The sequence below is a fragment of the Fringilla coelebs genome (assembly GCF_963513975.1).
Source record: "Fringilla coelebs genome assembly, chromosome: Z".
Classification (NCBI taxonomy): Eukaryota; Metazoa; Chordata; class Aves; order Passeriformes; family Fringillidae; genus Fringilla; species Fringilla coelebs.
The window spans coordinates 82,766,331-82,786,029 of NC_140031.1; the positions used below are offsets into that span (position 1 = coordinate 82,766,331).

The 19,699-nt window shown below is 40.0% G+C and overlaps 1 protein-coding gene across 6 annotated transcripts in view; it reads left to right on the top strand.

Annotated features, from left to right (window-relative positions):
• Positions 1-19,699, top strand: part of SSBP2 (single stranded DNA binding protein 2) — a 134,859-nt gene that overhangs the window by 18,695 nt on the left and 96,465 nt on the right. For all 6 annotated transcript variants that reach the window (XR_014616933.1, XM_084225744.1, XM_084225745.1 and 3 more), the window contains exons 2-4: positions 13,350-13,422; positions 17,509-17,570; positions 19,189-19,273. Coding sequence is in view for 5 of the 6 variants with exons in the window: in XM_084225744.1 (XP_084081870.1) it covers positions 13,350-13,422; positions 17,509-17,570; positions 19,189-19,273 (220 nt within the window). In the remaining variant the exon portion in view is untranslated. The remainder of the gene's footprint in view (positions 1-13,349; positions 13,423-17,508; positions 17,571-19,188; positions 19,274-19,699) is intronic.

Genomic DNA, 19,699 nt, shown 5'->3' on the forward strand with positions numbered 1-19,699 from the left:
TAATGCTTCTGCTCTCCTGGAGAGGGGGAGCAGTGAGAAGCCATAGAGTGCCCACCTCCTGAAAAGCAAGGACATTATTTAGGTCAGAGGCAGTGGGAAAGGAACACATTGTGAAATAATGAGCAGTTTTTAACTGTGCTGATCTTTCCAGGGTTGTCTTGAGGCTCCTGTTGGACTTTACAGATCTTTATCTCAGCTTTGCTTGTTCAGTTGTTATTCCCATACATGTATTTTTTCCCCCACCTTAGATTGTTGCTTTGTAGTCTGAGGACACCTTCAAAGCTGTGCATCTCCAGGACTCTAAAGGATCGGATAGCTGCGTGAGAGTCCTGAAGTGTGGTTTTCATCACCCTGGAGGGTGCTTAAGACCTTTTCAGTGACTGCAAATCCTGTGTGGGCTTGTCTTGTTGACCAAGCAGTGGAAAGACTGCATCACATGTACAGGCATGATGGAAACCCCAGAAAATTCTCTGCTGTGTTGTGTTGGCACTTTGATTTCCTTGCTGCAAAGAGACCAGAGGCTGCTCATCAGGGTTGTTGAAGTTCTTGCAGCCCAGTGTTATCACTGCAGCTGTGTTCTTTCCTGCTGCTCTCACCCCCAGCTCTGCTTCTTGAATTCCCACCTTGTACCTCTGTCCATCCAGCTCTGGGCTGTCTTGCTAAGGATCTTAAATGCCACATAATGTGTGTCATCCTGTTTTTTTTCTTCTGTGTCTTTCCTAATGTTTTCTTTTACCTGAATGTTCTTTGTTATCTCCGCTTACTTCTTACTTACACATCTTATAAACAACGACTAGTCTTGTTTCATTTGTGAACTCAAAGCTTCTTTTCTCTTTTATTCAAATTACACAGTTACCCACTTGTCATCTATCCTGGGAGCTTCATATGGGCATGAAGTTGTTTGGTTTGTTTTCCGGTTTGTCCATCCATGTTAAGTGCGATGATACATAGAAGGCATAATTTAGATCTGAAGAGGACACTTTATTGTTAAGGACAGGCATTTTTTGCATGCACAAAGAGCAGCCTTGACCATGATTTATATTTCTCATTGACTTTAAATAGATGAGTAGTTTTGAACTGCATGAGAGTTAATCTTATAATGTGAGCTTTTGTGTTATTTGTATTTTATGTTTCCCTGGTACAGTGTTTCTTTCCTGAAGGAATCCAGACCACTGGGAGCAAGGAGTTAAACAGTCTGTGCTGTTTTATTCCTGGTTAGGAATTTTTTTGCATGTGGTCTTACTTGCAGTTGTTTCTCCTGAACATGCTCTCAGAGATGAGCAACACAGGCAACACATGTAGCACCACTGATATTTTTGGGTTTGATGTTCCACCAGTTTGCTCAGATCTTGTGCTGTTCAGAAAAGACGTGTCCCATAAGGAAAATTCCATAAGGAAAATTCTGAGTTTAATCAGAAAAATGCCACAAGTTTTAGCAGTGTTACAAAGCTGTGGTTGATTACTCACTGAGCTGGAGAAAAATCCTAGAGAGGAGAGGTGCAAACAGCAGACTTGAAAACTTAGAGGGAAGTGTTGTTCCCTGTGTCTTGCCATTAAGGAACTTTCCTTGTGTTCTGCTATGGTGTAAGGATTTGCTTTAAATTTAATGCAGTTCTCACGCAAGAAAAATTAGCATTTATAGAAAAAAATCAAACCAGTGCAGTGCCAGAAGGAGCCACAAAATGCCTTGTACATGCTAAAACTATTAACTGATTTTAATACTAAAAATAGAAAGAACATCAGCTCTCTGAAAGAGAAGACTGACCCTAAGTTAATGTACAACTTTATTTCCAAAGCTGTTGAAAATTTGAGTGGCAAAACGCAGTTTTCCTGAAATTTTCACTCTCTCCTGGGCAAGCAAGGCACCCTAGGCAGCTGTGCCTGGAGTGATCTTGCTAAAAAGACTATTTGTAGGACACTCCAGCCTACCCAAGGTGAAAAATTTAACTTCTTCAATTTCAAGATGCATGATAAAGGTATGGAAAAACTTCTTCTGTTGCACCTAAACATGATTTCAGTTTTGTTAGCAGTGCTATTATAACCACTTCACATAAATTTATGGGAAATTCCCTACATAGCACTGAATTCTGAGATAAATGATGAGCTGTCCTGTTTGGGTACATTTTTATATCCCAAAATGTGTATTACTGTTAAGTTCTTTATAAGTGGGGTTTGCTTCCTAATGCAGCAGTTAAAATTCTGCAGACGCCTTCGTTGTGGGAGTAAAGGCCAGTCCAGTCATGCTTTATAGTAAGAGAACATTTATAAATTGTTTATAGAGGGCTAATAAATAATTAATGTCTGTTATTAAACAGGTTACAGGCATGAAGAGTGTGTATTATGTATGGCAATAAGCACACAGTAGAAGGTGTTAAAGACAGTGTTTTGTCTAACTGCTGCCCTAAAATCCATAACAAATGACCCTTTGTTAAAATATATATTAAACATTTGATTTACTCAATGCAGATTTATAAATACTTTATAGTTAGTACTAATATAATTCCAGGACTTGACTCCTGCCTTCTAGTAAAACCCTGCTGAGGAGGGAATGGCTTTTTGAGCTGAAATTGAAATCCAGAGCTGTGAATGCCTGGTGCTGTGTGTATTCTTGTCATATACTAATAAAATAATATTTTAAAAAACTAATGTGTGTTTTCTAAATAGACACAGGACCAAGTCAAGCATCAAGCATAATTTGGAAGATAAAGCAGGGTGTTTCAACTTGAGTACAAGATTTAGATTCAAGTCTTAGTTTGACTCTTGTTGAGAGTAAAAAATGGTATTCCTAATGAAAAATAATTTCTGAATTTAAACAGAAAGTTACATTTTCCTTATTTTTGGTTTTAATGCAGCCATCTGCTGATGTGAATTAAAATGTTGCATTTAATGCGGATTTCTGTATGTATGTACAATTTCTTGTGAGATCTGTTTCTGGTTTCACCTTTTGAGGAGAGAAATTTTTGTAGATAAATCATACATAGTGCTGAATTAATATGACAGATATATTGTGAGGTTTTTTTTTTAGTAATGAGTCTTTGTGGTATGCCTTTCCTTGTCCTTTTATCTTTGATGGTAGCTGGTTGGTTTTGTTCATTTCAGGTATAGTCAGTTTTTTTCTGTTTCAATCTGTCTCCACTAGATGTGAGACAGGACTGAAGGATATTCACCGCTAAGCTGAGAGCTGAAATTTTTGTGATTTTTTTTTTTTTACTCTGTTCAATATCAAGTGAACAGTTAATGCAGAAACAGGAGAGTTCCTTAGTAAATCTCAAGTGTTGATTTCCTTTCCACTTCAATGCTATTCATTGCAAGTTTAATACCTTTCTCTTCACTCTGAGTCTTTGCAGTTGTTTAGAATCCTGCATCAATACTTCTTTTTGAAAAAGTGCATATTACAGTTTGATTCATAATTTTTCTTCATAAAAGCTTTATGTGGCATAAACATAGTTTCACTGAGATTTGAACATAATGCATTGTAAAACTGAAGTGGTCGTGCCTGAAAAAGTCTATCCTCTTCCACTTTGTGTATAAAAGATGAAACAGGGAGGCATAAATGGATTAATTTGTGTATGCTGATAAAAATATATAGTTGGTAGAAAGAGTAAAAGGATCTTAACAGGCTTTAGTTCATCAATTGGTGCTGGAAGTGGGTTGTGCAAAATCTTTGGTGGAGTCTTGGAACATCTCCCTTCCCTCTCCCACCCTTGGCAGTACCAGCACTTTACCACAACACAGCAGAGATAGTACTGGCAGGCTGCAGAAAAAGCAGAAAGTCTCTTTCCCCTTCCTTCTGCAGGTAAGAGTCTTGTCGAGGATAAGGATCAGCAAAGCAAATCCCCGTTCTCTGCTGTTTGTAATTCCCGTGTGCCAACTTCTTACACCGAAATCTGCTTTTGAGAGTTTCCAGAGTAGTTCAAGATGAGTTTCTCTTTTATGGCTAAGAAACAGGGAAAATGAAGAAAGGCGGATAAAGGCAATAAATGAAGCATGGAATAGCAGTGTAATTACTGCAATGTGCTTGGAAGTGTCCCAGGCCAGGCTGTACAGGGCTTTGAGCAACCTGGGGCGGTGGAAGGTGTCCCTGCCCATAGCAGGGGGGGACAGGATGAGTTTTAAGGTCTCTTCCAACCCAAACCATTCCATGAATCTGGTATTCTATGTGTGTACTTTGTGGCTTAAGAGCAGAATCTCTTTAATACCACATAAATATCTCAAGTCAATTTCAGGTGGTGTGTAAACAGCATCCTAAATACAAATATTTGCTGAATATTAATATTCTATTAATATTTAACTGAGAAGTGAAAAACACATGGAAGTTGTGTGAGTTTTTTTTTTAATGAACTTTTCTGTGTCCTCAAGCAGTTCAATCAGAATTCTCTAAAATGTCACTGAGAAGAAATGAAAAATTGTGCTCAGGCAGGAGTTTGCACATGAACAAAAAGCAAACTGGTATTTATATTTAATAAAACATTTTTGAGTTCATTTTGAAAGTATAGTATTTTTGCACTCTTATTACACAGGTTTGTTACATTAAATGTGCATCACTTATGATATATTGGAAAATATTTTCTGAAACTCTCCTTAGAAAAACTGACTGAAGTTCTTGCATGGAGCTCACCAGTATTTTTAATCTGTAAACCTTTGACTCCATTAAGACATCTTCACTATCTTTGTCCTTTTGATCACAAGCTGAGAGTTTTAGGTACTTCTTTGCTATGCCTGGAGTGGCATGGATGGTGATCCCCCGGGGTTTTGGTGCTTGGAATTGTTGTGCAGCGGCTGTGGTCAGGTATTGGCTCAGTCAGGTACATTAATCGGGCTGCAGTTTTGGGGCACATCAGTTTACTGAAGTGTACACTTCTAGCACCTTAAACTGTCGGGCTGTGAAGAGCCTATCTGGAATTTTTTTTCCATTTTTTTTCTTCCTCTCATTTTTTTTCTGCCCCCTCACTCTTTTTTTTTTTTTTTTTTAACATCATCTATTTATTTATTTGCTTATTTATACTTTCCGGTGCCAACTTCTGGCATCCTAAAACCTGTCCATGCCCTGTTGAAATCTCCTATTTTCCTGTCTACCTGCTGCAGAAATTGCATTTTGGCAACATGACATTGACTTATATCCTGCATTTCTTGTCCTGCCTGCCTGTGAAGTTATCCATGAAGTTAATAACTGAATCCAGTTTGGATTAAAATATTCTAGTAATATATACTTAAGAAAATAAAGAATTTTCTATTTTCCCCAGTAAACCAAGTGTAAGGCAACCCTTTTTTGAACTGAGCATGTCATGTACCGGAATGCATTTATAACTAATAAGAGCAGAACTACCAGTCTGAATTGGGTCCTGCACATGGTAGAACTGGAGTCTTTTGCATGCTTATGCCCTTTAAATTTTGATTTAGAAAAAGTGCACAGCTGGAGACTGTGACAAATGTTTTGCCTCTTTTCCCTATTTCATAAAAAAAACTCTGCCAGTTCTTCCATCAAACATCAGCTGTCAGTGGAGAATCAAATACTTCCCATCTATTTTCTCTTGTATCTGGTTTCTTCCTTTCAAACACTAGCCAGTGGTAGCAGTTTGGAGAGCTAGCCTTCAAATTTTCTACACTGTTAGTCAAACATTGGTAGTAGAAATTCAGTACTGCAAGGTTTTATTATTGCTGAGGTTTTTTAAACTTTGGAGGTTTCTTATATGTGGATAAACTCTTGGTGAGCCTGATTATCAAATACCTTCCTCCTGTTGCTGGGATTCTTTGTTTGGAAAGTATTCTTACTATAAAAAGATTGTGGGAGGATATAGAAAACCACTATGTCTTTTTTATGGCCTGCATTTCAAAAGGAAGGTGTTTCTGGTAACTTCCAGTTCAGAGTCTAAGAAAATTATCTGTAAAGTTGTAAAATACTCATATTTGGGTATTAAACCATCCCCTGGGCAGTCTGAGAGGACAGGTGGCTCAGCAAAGTCATCATGTGTGAGCTAGAGCTCAAGTTGCTTGCCCCAGTTTATCTAGAGATGTTGCTGAGTGGAAACATTGAGTAATTGGGGGTCTTGGCTGATCCTTCTGCGCCATGGTCCAGTCTGAGGGAGCAGCAAGAGACTCCCTCCAGCTCCCTCTGTCAGCCAGGGGTGGGCACGAGGAGCAGGCGAGAGTGTAAATCCCTGGAGCAGGGTGGCCGGATGTGTGGGAGTCAGCAGGTGAGAGCCCAGCCAGATGTGTGGGAGCTCTGCAGGCAGGTGTGGGTCTGGCCAGAGCAGGCTGTGTGCAGCTCTCCTGTGGGTGCAGACCACAATGATTTGAGGAGAAATCTGTGCTTCAGGCATTGCACATGCAGTTCAGGTGTGCTGAGAACCTCCACGGGTGTGCTTGCCCTCGCACACAGACAGCTGTGATCCAAGAAAAGACTACAACAGCAATGAAGAAAGTAAAGTAATGTAACAATATTAACACCATTCAAGTATTTGCATCAGTAGATGACAACTGAGCCTCTCCCTTGAGCTGTTGCAGTCTTTTCTGAGATCACTAATGAATTTTTGGATACAGCCAGAGTAACCTCTTACTATTTCCTATTTGTCTTCCAGTGATATTTGCCATCAGTTTTTTACATTTAGCCTAGGGCACCTGATATCTGTCTTGCACTTCTTTTCTCCAGGTTATGTGTTTTTCTGAGGAAAGTCTCTCCACCAGTTCCCTGAATTTCTTTGACTTCTGAGGTCTGATACCTTCGCTCTTACAATTTCAGAACTTACTCTTTCCAGAAGAAAATTTTACTGCTTCATAATAAGTCATACAAATTACTTGCCACCATTACTTTTTAGGTAGATACTCAGGGAATTTCTTGTGTCTTACCATCCCGTATGATTCCCACAAAATTCCTAAAATGATTTGTTACTGTGTCTTCAGGGCACCCTACCAAGCTCTCAGTGCAAAGTTTGCATTTTACAGAGTCTGAACACATGCAGTGAGTAGGGGGAATGGCACAGTCTTGGGTTTTACCATGATCTGCTGTAAAAGAGGAATGAACTCTTTTGCCCAACATTATTGATGACACTTACAAGGGAGACCAGTAGTCCAACCCTAAATATCCTGGGGTTCTTTGGACAGGATATTAAATGTACATTCTCTGAGAAGGGCTGGGAACGCTACTAGCAAAACCATGTCCTTGTAGGAGCCAGATGCTCAGAAACACTGATTTCTTTGTATGAATGAAAATCAAATTAGGTGCTGCTTGCTCAGTGAGGCTGGTGGGCACTGCATGTCCAGGCAGTGCTGATCCAGCTCATCCTTGGGGAGCTGCTCTGCTCTCTTCCTCCTCAGCCCTCTCCAGGGGATGCTATAGACAGTTTTTTTCTACTCAGAGCAAGCAGCTGCTTCAGAAACAGCTGTAATATTTTAAGATGTCATATATCAATTAGTAATTCTGTGATTTAAAAGCTTTTAAGTTTGCATTTTGGTTAGGATTGTGACTCTGCTGTGTTCTCTGATTGTGGTTCTCTCCGTGCCAGGTCTGTGCTGCTGCCTTTGCTTACTGCCAGGTCATGGCATTAAACTCACCAAATACAGGAAATTTTATACCAGGGACAAAATACCATGTAAAAAACCCATTGCTATCCCATTGAAAGCAGCAGGAAAGACGAAGGTTACCACCGTTATTATGAGGAAGAGATGGAACCTCAAGTATTTTTATTAAAGTCTCAGCTTACACTTTGAAATGTATTTTTTCAGGTAGCTATTTTTTAACTGCCATTTGGAATATTTTTTAATTATGGTAAGTTGTGTAGTTTATATGGGTTAAGCCAAATTACTTAGAAACTTTAAAAATCAATATGTTTTCATAAAACATATTACTTTTTTTTCCCTAACCATGGACTCGGAAGCCTGTGAAACTGCTGGAAATCTTGAGGAATATATATGTCAAACACAGGTGTAAAAATGACAGTTTTTAAATTTGAAATTTGGAGGTCATCAAGAAAGCTTGCCTTTTGATGAAGTATTTGGGAATCAATGGAAATTGTCCCAGTCAAGTTGGAGCCTTCAGAAGAGTATGTTGATTCTTCAGTAATTTGGATCTGTAGTAATTTCTATGAGCTGAGACCTGAGACAAAAAATGAATATGAAATTCAACTGGAGTCAGATAAAAGCCACGTAGGGAAGGCTGCAGTGTGACAGCACAAACCAAGGTGTCCTTAGCTGATGAAAATATGTAAAACCATGCAATTAAGTGCTTGTGGGGGAGACTGCAGACACCACCATGGCACACATCTCTGATCTTTCCCGAAAGATCAGTGCATACCAAATATCTATTCAGTGTTTAGTTATGCACTGGTGCTCAACTTAACACGTGGTTGGTAATGGCTGTGCCAGTGTTTGAAGTCTGCAGGAGTTCAAGTAGCAAAAGTGTGTGAAATGAGAACATAAATACACAAAAAAAACCAGCTGCAAGTATGTGGGTGAACTGAAAAACCCTGCTCTTGTTTATTGTGCTATCAGAGCAGTTACCAAGGGGAGGGTGGCCTCATTTCAGGAGGCCAGTTTTTGGGACATCTTGTAGGGGGTCAAGTGGAAGAGAGACCAGAGGTGGGTCTGCCTGCTGGCAGAGAGGATCAGCTTTTTTTGGGAAGCACCACCAGGCCCCCATTCCTCGCAGCACTGGGTGTTGCTTGGATGAATGCAAAGAAAATGTTTCTGCTGTGTGCAGAGGGAGGAATAGCTGGGTGTGAATCACGTTGATCACATTTGAGACTGGCTGTGTTTGTATGGCAGTGCAGAAGCTCTCAGGACGCTCCAGTGCCAGGAAAACATTGAGGTTCTACCCCAGGACTGTTTCTTCAAGCAGTGCTTGTGTTCTGTTCAATACTTGGGTGTTCCTAAGAGCACCACTCAGACTGCTGATGGGACACAGGGCACTCACAGTGACACAGATCATTCTTGAGCTGTGAGAGGGAGCAGTAGAGTGGCCTAAGTGGGGCCTCTTGGCAAAGGCAGCCTGCTGGCTCAGGCTGAACAGCCCAAAATCTCAGTGGTGTGTGGGATGTGCAGGTGACCCTGCGGTTGCTGCTTGTGCTGGGGTGTGCAGGGAAATCCCTGCAGCCTCGAGGTCCATCATCGAGCTGCCTAAGCACAGGGAAAAGGTTTTATCAACTTCTCAAGCAGTGCTTGAATTTGATCCAAAGCCATGGCTTATCTGGTCTCTAGTCCAGTCCTCTCTCAGATGGGTGGTGGACAGCAGACTAAATCATGAATCTCAGGTGAGATGAGTAGAAAAAGATTTTTTAATATCTATCTATCTATCTATCTATCTATCTATCTATCTATCTATCTATCTAAAAAGTTAATACTTGATTAATATACTAACAAATTATATTACCATATAAATGTGCTAAAAATAGGGGGAGAGAAGGAGCAAAAAATTGCTTTCAGTATGACCAAATAGGCCAGAAAGCGTGGTTTGGCATATTAAATAAACTTCCTTAGAAGGATTGATTACTGGTGTTTGTTGAAATTTGGTAAAACCAGGTTGCCTTCAGGAGCTTTGGAGCAGGTTTTAAAGTACTGAATTAGTGGAGTCAAGAAAACTTGTTCAGGAAAACCCCGCTTAAAACATGTGCTAAGATTCAGTGCTACTTGGTCTTGTTTTAGAGAATGGGATTTGTAATTTGAATGTGAGATGAGTGAGATTCCTAGGATTTGAAATGAAATATAGATTTGAACTGAAGTCTATAAACAATCTTGAAAACAACAGAAAAGCTGTATCTCTGAACAGAATGATTTGGGAATACATGAGGTCTTCTGAAACATGGAGAGTAACATTTAAGATCTCTTCTATGAAGTTGCTTTTCATTCTTGCTCAGCTGCTTCACTCAGACTTACAATTATGTATGGATATTAATTTTCTAGATCTTTAATTACTGTTTTGAACCCACCAAAAGTTAAATGGATGGTGTGCCATATGCGAAACACTCCATACAGGAAGAGTTTTCAAAAAATTACGCTTTAACAATCTAAAAATACTATAAATGTATCTTGGTGATGCTCAGATCTGGAACATTCCCATTATAGATGCTTTATTTTTTTACATCCAGCATCAGATGTTAGCAGCATAATGGCTCTTGGTGATGGAGGAAGTGGTGGGAACAGTTGTGTGATGTGCAGTCTTAGTCTTTTGGTTTGGGATTGGGTGAGTTCACCATGTTTCCATCAATAGAAACAGTGCTGCAAGGGTTGAGTTGTAAGTTCTCATTAAGCTAATTGCATCTCCCCATCTTTAAAATGTAGGAATGTAATTTCCATGGCACAGTTAGAGGAATTACTGTTTATTTCCTGGTAGCATTCTGATAAATGCTTGACTTGAACCACTTAAACGGTTCTTTTCTGTGGAATTCAGGAGCTGCTTGTGGGATGTAGGAATGCCTTGTCCAATTAGAGCAGGAACTTCAGGCAAAGTGCACCAGGTTAGCAACATGAGTCAGACAGTAACCTTTTTTGTTTGTTAATGGAGTGAATGTATCATCAGGGTACAGATGAATGTGTGCTCTAATTGTCTTGGCAGCGAGGGGGGAGCTCTGGCCTGTGTCATGTCTTTAACAGAAATTACTGCAGCATTGTCATAAATTGATTGGAAATATTTTTTCCTCACATTACTCATGGGATGTCAACAAGTATGCAAATGTGAAAATTCAACATATGTCTGCTTGCTTCTTCTGCATGGTTTCTCACACCAGTTTAATGAGTAAAAACTGTCTTTTTAAAATGTCACTTCAAACCCAAGTTTTTTGGTGTTGAAGACCACCTCACTAATACTTTCTTAGTCTTGTGACAAGATGTGAAATAGTTCATTAATTTGTTCATTGTACACACTTGATCTGTAGCCTGGTTTTGGTCTTTTCTGTTCCTCACCTGTCATTACAGTTTGTAATTTTGGTATTCCTCCTTGTTACATAGTGTTGCACCTATTTGGGTGTCTCTGCTGTCTTTCCCCAGAGCATCAGTTGTTGCAGTTTCCCATTGATCCTTCCTTGTGACACAGTGAAACCTTAGTATCTGTCTTTTGATCTCTGCCGTGAATGCATTTCTTTCCAAATGAACCCATAACATTGTTACGTTCTGTAAAGGCTTCCTGAGAGCACAATAACAAGGGCTGAGGCAGCCATACAGACCTAGTAAGACCCCATGGGGTTATTCTGTGCTGTGCTCCTGTCCCACATCTAATGGTGGGAGGTGGTCCCAGCTCTCCTGGCACAACCCTTGGCCGTCTGGGATTTACCACAGCTGGATCAACCTGGAAGCCTAAAGCCTTCTACTGAAATCTGCCACATTTACCCTCCACGAACTCATCAAATACCATTTCATTGTGCTGCTGGTTTGTTTAGCCCATGAGGTAACAGCATTTACACAGAGCTGGAGATGTTAACAGTTAGCATCGTGCTTAATTAGCACATTCTGTGTGTTTACATCAATAGTTTTAGGATTGTCTTGTTGCGGTGTTGAAATATCTTGTGTTTTTGGAGCAGAGACAGTGGCGGCAGGCAGGCAGGGATGTTTGGCGGTGCAGGAGCACTCTGGAGGCACCCAGAGTCCTGAGAGGAGGCACAAACCTCTCTGGGCATTAAGGCCTTGTGCTGTCAGTGTGGGCATCGCGGTGCCGTGTCTGCCAAAGCTTTCAGTCAATGTCAGAGCCGTGGGGGTGCTGTAACCCCCCACGGCAAACCCCGCGTCTGTGCCGCTCCGCCTTCCTTCACGGGCAGGAAGGATGTGATCACACAAACACTTTTATCTGGACTGCAGGCTTCATGTTTGGATAGGAACAAAAAAGGGACTCTCATAAGACAAATGAGGTGCTTTAAAGCATTACTGGGTATTCGGGACGTATGGGCTGTGGCAGAAAAGCGTTTCTTCTCTGTTTCTTACATCTGTCTTAGATTTAGTCTACAACATGTATTGCTTAAAATTTGCATGGTAGTTGAACTGGGAAGAATTAAGTCAACTCTTAAGAGATCCTCTCTCCCCACACTACTTGGAGTTCAAACTAAAACTAGTCATATGTTTGAATTATATATATTTAATTTGAGAAAAAAAAGTACATCTTTGCTTTTGAAGTTGGACAGAGAGCAAAGTAATATGTGTATGTATTGCATGTAAAAAGTACAAACAAGTAGTGAAAACCAATTTTGGGGAAGATCTGAGATTTTAAAATTTCACACTTGATAGGTCACTGCAATAATTACTGCTCCAGCAGAGCCTTGATGACAGTGATCACAGAGAACATGGCATAGGGTTTTGAAGAGGAAGACAGATCCTCTCCCTCTCTTCTTTGTGTAGCTGTCTACAAGTTTTTGAAAATTAATAGGGAGATTATTTCAAATTAGAATAGCTGTGTATCACTATGTGCATTCAAATACATTTAACTTCTTAGAAACAGTGCAGGTAGCAAATATAAAAGACCTTCTCCTCCTTCTCCTCCTTCTCCTCCTTCTCCTCCTTCTCCTCCTCCTTCTCCTTCTCCTTCTCCTTCTCCTTCTCCTTCTCCTTCTCCTTCTCCTTCTCCTTCTCCTTCTCCTTCTCCTTCTCCTTCTCCTTCTCCTTCTCCTTCTCCTTCTCCTTCTCCTTCTCCTTCTCCTTCTCCTTCTCCTTCTCCTTCTCCTTCTCCTTCTCCTCCTCCTTCTCCTTCTCCTCCTCCTTTTCCTTCTCCTTCTCCTCCTCATTTTCCTTCTGGACAGCCTGGAGGCTTGCAGACAAACAGGAGGCTCTGGGGAGTCAGCTGGAGCTGTGGCAGTCATTTGTAGCTCTGCTGCCACCAGAGCCCAGGTCTGGATGAATTTCAGGATCTGTTTTTCCTTCGCTGCAGAGCTGTGGTTGTTCAGCTGTGGATCTAGCTGCCATTGTTTCTCCTGATGCAGCCTGAAGTTTCCATGTTTTTTGGAAAAACCACAGGGCTATTTTTCAAGTGTGCTAACAGCTTGACGCGTTCCACATGCTAAAAAAGTTGACCTGGAAAAGCAATCAGTGACGCTGTTTGAATATATTGTATTTACAGTAAGCATGTTCACTCAGAGCAGCTCTGGGTCACTTGTTGGCTCACTGGGCACTTGTCCAAATATTAAAAATGTTGACATTAAGTAATTTGGGGTTTAATAATGTTTTAATTAATGACTATTTAAACACCTCTGGTCAGATTGACCTGCATGTCTAGTTGAAAAATTCTGGTAGCAGTAATAGATTTGGCATGTTCAGTACATTGTGGTTTGTGGAAGGCAGCGGGGCATATCTCAAACTTGTGATAATCCTTTATTTCTGAAGAAGAGAAGCAAACAAATGCACAATACTAAATATTGTCCTTTCTCTTTATTTTTCAGATTAGCACTGTACGTATATGAATATCTGCTCCATGTAGGAGCACAGAAATCAGCCCAGACATTTTTATCAGAGGTGAGTTTTTTTACATGACATCTGAGGGCCTGCAAGTGAAATAAATATGATTTGGTCTAGAATAAGAGCAGTGAGAACCTTGGGTATCAGTTTGCCTCAATCCCCTGTTCCTCATCCTCCAGAACCCAGTTTTCCATGTCATTTTACATGATCTTGCGTGACTATTTTTGCTGTGGTTTGTAATCCCCATTCTACACTGGGGAAGATTAATCTATTTTCTCTAATAAGTGGACATGCTGGAGAACACTTCAATGGTACTCAGTTTTGATGACCTTTTAACTTACTATTGATATCTCCAATTGTGAATGATGGGCCCTTCTGAATGTATTTTACATCCCACTGTCTGCACTATCAGTTCTCCTTCTCTGAAGCACTGCTGATCTCTCTGTGCTCTCACCATGCTTTTAACCACTTCACTTCTTTTCATCTGTTGAATCAATGACGGCCACAACCACTTAGGTCCTGCTTTTTTAAACACTTTCAACTGCTAATGGAATTTTTACCTTTACACAGTAGTTTTGGGTTTTTTTTAAAGAGTCTTTTCAAAGACCTTGTATGCATCTTGTGAAGGCTGAAGTAAATTGTGTCTCATCAGCATTTTACTTTTGCCCTAGGATACAAATGTATGCTGAACACATTGAAGTCTTCTAGGTTTATCGTTTTTTTAAATCTTTGACAAGAACATACAAGATAATAATAATAACAATAACAAGAACTAATAATAATAACAACAGTAGCGTAGTAGTATAGTAGTAGTAATAGGAATAGTGAGCAGAAGTTTGGAAAAAATAGGCAAGATATTGTCCTAGGAAAATTTACTGCTTTAACTGATCCTCCTCCAAAAGCTAATTAAATTATTATACTGGTGATGACATTTTGGAGATGGAAGAGGGGAAAATGAAAATCCAGTGGGTTGTTTGTGATGTTCACACAAAACTGACAAAGCACAGATAAGGAAAAAGCGTAGAATTGTAGTAGGATCAGTTTGCATTTATAATAAAGCATGTTTTTGGCAATTGTTTTATCTCTGTGGTAAAACATTGGAAAAATAAGAGAATATAATGTAGAGTATCATCTTGGCTTTTCCAAAGCAGCTGTCATTTGTAAATAATGCATTGCACAAGGTAAATTTTGCTCACCCTGTTTTTATGATGTTTTTGGAAAATGAGCAGTTGGCAGAAGCATAGCTGGTATTACATCTGGATTTCCTGAAAACATTAAATATGGTGTCTTGAAACTCAGCTTTTAGAACTAATTCAGTCTTGAGTTACAGAGAAGCTCTTAGGTCTGAACACTGAAACATAACGATATATCAAATCTTCAAAAGTAAGACTTGTACTCATCAAGAGATGGTAAACACAGGTCAGGAACAATTAGTAGTGCACAGAGTGGGTATGAGGTAAGAGCTGTGAGTTTATTTCCCTCACTAATTAGCAGTGCAGGAGGGTAAATGTGCTGACAGTTCTTGTGAATGGTGCTGTGACTGCTGGGCTGGATGCTCTCTCAGTTTGGGTGGGTTTCATTTTAAAGTTAAACAGTTGAGATTAACTCTAAAGCTGAGTGTTGGATCTTAAAAGAGGAGCACACACAGATTGTCTGCGCTGTAGGGCAGCCAGTGGTGTCTAAAGGTTAATAGCCCTCTCTCACAGATTTGCCAGGGACTGTGACTCAGAGGAATGGAACCATAGTAAAGGAAAATAGAAGTGTATTCATTGGATATCCATGAATCCATTCTGATACTCTGTAACTTAGGGATGGTTGTCCTGAGCATCCCTGTGTTTTTGTCACGCTTTGTGTCTAGTTTGACTTTTGTATGCTTCCCTTGAAGAGCTGATCCTTATCCCATGTATTTTCTATCCTGGAAATCAGGTTCCAGCCTTGGATAATTCCATTAGCCTGGCAGGACCTCGTTGGTGGGCATTTCCCAGTTAATCATTCCCTGGCTAAGAACTTAACCAGTACACTTGACAATGAAGATTTTTTTTTTCTATAAATAATAATTCTTTATAAGTCTGATTGATCAGACAGACTGCATCTGCTATGTTAGACACAAGTATAGATACTTAAAACAAAACAAAAAAAAAATCCTTTAAAAGAGTCCCAAACTTCCACATTCCCTTCAGTCTCCTCCTCCCAGTCAGTTTCTCAAGATGAGATATGTCCCAGGATCCACAAAAGACCTGCATTGGGTAATTTCTTCACCAGGCCCTGCTTTGAAGAAAACAATCACTGCTTAAACATAATGTGGGTGTTCTTCACAGACATAATTTGTACTGCTAGGCGAATAATATTTCTGCTTCAGGAGCCCCTTTTTCATTCTGGTTGTACAATGCGTCTCTTCATTATGTGATTTTGAATCTTCTCAGAGGTACTGTGTGTTCCTGATTATTAATGCAAGTATTTCCAAGACATTCCCAGGGTGCATGAGGAGCAGCTGTGCCTCAGAGAAGTATATTTGAAGAGTATGTAGTACCTTTGTAGTGGCTTTGGCTTTCAAATGTTCATCACTTTTTCCTGCCAGCACTTAAGGAACTTTAAGCACTTAAGCACTTCAGGAACTTTGTGAAATATGTTTTTTGTGTATTAGCTACTGTGTGAGGCATGTTGATTTTCATTCTGCCAGCTTTACCAACTCAAGTGATAGTGGCTCATTGTTATCTTTTATAGACAATTTAAAATAGCATAATTATTTTTGAATAGTTATGTTCATACAATATATCAAAATTGCATTAGATTTCTTCATGTTTTAGATTTTCTATATGGATTTTCATATAAGTCCGAACAACGTTTTTAGGCATATGAGCTACATATTCTGCTACTGACAAAACTTGTATGTTTTTGAATTTCCTAAGAATTGGATGTGAAAATCAAGTGTGAGTAGAGAATCTCAAATGTCTTTGAAAAATGCCAGCTTTAGGAAGGACCCTGGCAGTATGAACACTATATCTACCTTTAATATTATGCTTTTATGTATTTTTACATATTTATATATGGATCCATCACTTTAAATTTCTTTCATATTAAGGCTGTTTAAGCATTTAATTAAAATAACCCTCTTCTTGTCTGCCATTGCTTTTGTCTCTAGATAAGAATATGGTTTGTACTTTTAACAACTCTTTTTTTAAGAGAGTTGGACAGGAAATTATGCTATGTGTCATTGCAAGTGGAGGAGTTTGCAGTGCACACAATGCAAAGTGTTGCACCAAAGATCCACCAAGTTCTAACATGAGACATTGTTCTGGGCAGTGTTGTGTGGGCTTTGTGATAGCCCAGACTATTTAATTTTGGAGTTAAGGACAAGCTACCAACTGGCATTGAAAAGGTGGTTGTGTGATTATACTTAAGGTACAATATTTGGGAAGTTTTGTAGAGAAACAGATGCTGTTGCTGTGATTGGTGTTGTCTGATGGGTTCCCTGATGAATAACAAAAGTTTGAATTCAGGAGCTGAGAGTTCTTAAACTGCATTTCCTTTGAAAACATCCTCAAACAGACCCAGTTTCCTTGGTGGGAAGGAAGTCCCAGGCAGTACAGGTGTTGAGAAGAGCTTGCCAGCACAGGAAAGCAAGCCAGAGTAGCTGTACATTTTCCTTGGATGGAGGGAGCAGGGTATGGCAGTGGTGCTGCCTTGCTTTTGCCACATTACCTGTGACTGAAGCACTCCTTGAGGATTATAAAACACTGCTGGCCCTGGCTGCGGGGGGAAGAGTGCCACCTGCTGAATCCACAGCACCAGTCCTGTGCAAATGGGAAAAGATTTCAGGTTTTAAGGGTACTTAATAATCACTTTTTTAATCATGCATTTTTGAGCTTAAAATAGTACACAATATATTCAGAATTTAAAAAAGCCCCAAAGAAAAAAGTCTAAATTATGCTTGCCTAGCATAAGAGGAGCTAATTTAAAGTATCAGGTATATCAATAAATATAGAAAAGTAAGTAAATAGAGCATCCAAATTGATGACCATATAGTGTCTCATAACTGTGGAATCTTCTCTTCCTCATCCTTTTTCTGTCTGAATTATGTAATGCTTTTTAGTCACAATGATCACAAGAATGCACATCTCTGTTTTTATCATTTTATTTTAGATAAGATGGGAAAAAAACATCACACTGGGGGAGCCCCCAGGATTCTTGCATTCCTGGTGGTGGTAAGTACCAGTTTTCTTCTCTGATTTTCTTAGAATATGTTGTTGTCCAGTTCCAGCTGCTGGAGGCAAGAAATTCAGGTGAACACTGAAAAAAGAATGAGAGGATCAGGATTAAGAAGCATTGTCTTGTTAAGGAATAAAATAACAGAAAATTAGGTACAGAAAAGCAAATAATAGAAAAAGATACTAGATATTGGATACAAAAAAATAAATAGGGCATAGCGCATTGATAAGAAAGGAGGCGGCCTGGCTGTCCTTCTTCACCACCTTCCAGCACATTTTGCAGCTAAGGGGTCATTCTGCATATCATAAATACTTGCATTTGGAAAGAAAACACAGTAAATACAGAGACTCTGTGTAGATGTGAGCTTGCTCAGTCTGCAGTCCATAGCTGTGTATGTAGAATTCCCCAGGGCAGAAGAGTGCTCATAGGCACTGCTGTGTAGCCATGGTATTTGTTCATTATTTTAGTATATCCAACAAGCTTGTGTTTGAAGAAATGCAGAAGTGCAGAGAATATGCTCAGCTGTCAGGAGTACAAGAATTCACAGGTTTTGAAATGGTCCCATTTGAACCCAAGTGATTTGCACAGCTGCATGGGAAGTGGGGCATCCTTCTCTGACCATTCTTTCATAGTTCTTGCTGTGTGATGGAAGCCTGGCAAGACCATGTCCCTTTTATCTCTAATGTCTGCATTATCCTTAATTTTCATTGTCTGCAGCAGAGTGCTCAAATTTTCCCTAAATCCCTATTATGGAGCTGGATTAAGTTATAGAGGATTAAGTCTAAACCAGTAAAAAACTGCTATGAAACTCCAATAAATTTTATTATCAAATGTATTATTAAGTTCTTCTAGCATAGGCGCAGTTTCATTCCAGAAACTTTGTGGTAGAACTGATTGGTATGTAACTATAGTTAAAGGAGTTTTGTGGGGGAAGACCAATGGGATTGTGTGCCATAATACCCTTCCTTTTATTCTTTATGACCTAAGAACATGCATTTTTTGTGCTTGCCCAGGCACCAGATCCTCAGGCAGCTTTGTTTTAAGTGCAGGACTGGACATCTGTCCACAGAAGCTGTGGCTGCCCCATCCCTGGAAGTGTCCAAGGCCAGGCTGGATGGGGCTCAGAGTAACTTCGGATGGTGGAGACTGGATGGGCTCTAAAAGCCTTCCAATCCAAATTGTTCTGTGATTCCAGGAACCTTGACTATGGAAGGACTCCCAGTTTTCTTTCCACTTTCTTTCCTTTTAATATTATTATGAATTCATTCTTTCCCATGCTTTGTGGAAGTAATTTGAGCAGTTGCTGGAGGGATAAGATTAAATGCACAGTAATACATTTTATATTCATATACATTGCACCAGATTCTTGGTCTGTAGTGCAGTGGTGTTAAAGGAGTACAGCACTGCTTGCCTCGGAGATCAGATGGCAGGGCTTGGTTCCTCACAGATGATTTACAAATCTAAATCCTTCCTTAGAGGGGAGTGTTCCCATTCTTTGGAGAGAAAGTGACATTTTGGTCTAGGAACATCCATGTGGGGTGTGTGTTTGTGCCACAAAATGCACATGAGCATCACAGTGACACTCTCACCATCCCTGTAACCTCTCCCTTGCAGTGTGTTCTGGGATCTCTACTGTGCAGCTCCAGAAAGACGAGAGACATGTGAACACTCGAGTGAAGCAAAAGCCTTTCATGACTACGTAAGTTTTGTGTGTCTTTACCATGGCTTCATTAATTGCATGTATAAATGTGATAGAGAAGTATTTCCGCACTGCAGTGGCACAAAAACACAGGTGTTGTTCATGTGTAACTCTCAGTTTCCTAGGGATACCTTAGAATTAGGAGTTCCTAATTCTTTAATTGCCAGCACAATGTGGGTGACTCCTGGAAGCTGTCTCAGAGATCAAGGTGCTGTCCCACGTGCTAATGCAGAATAAAGAGTGTCCTTCTGTCCCTCATGCCATGGACACATGAGGCTGGTCACAAAGGCACAGGACGGGTGGAAACATGGATGTGACCTGCCCAAATATCTGTGCTCTGTCAGTGCTAAAGAACAGACTGCTCTGTAGATGGAATTGATCTCTGGCTTCTGTCAGGACCACCCTGGCTGAAACTGGGGTGGTTCA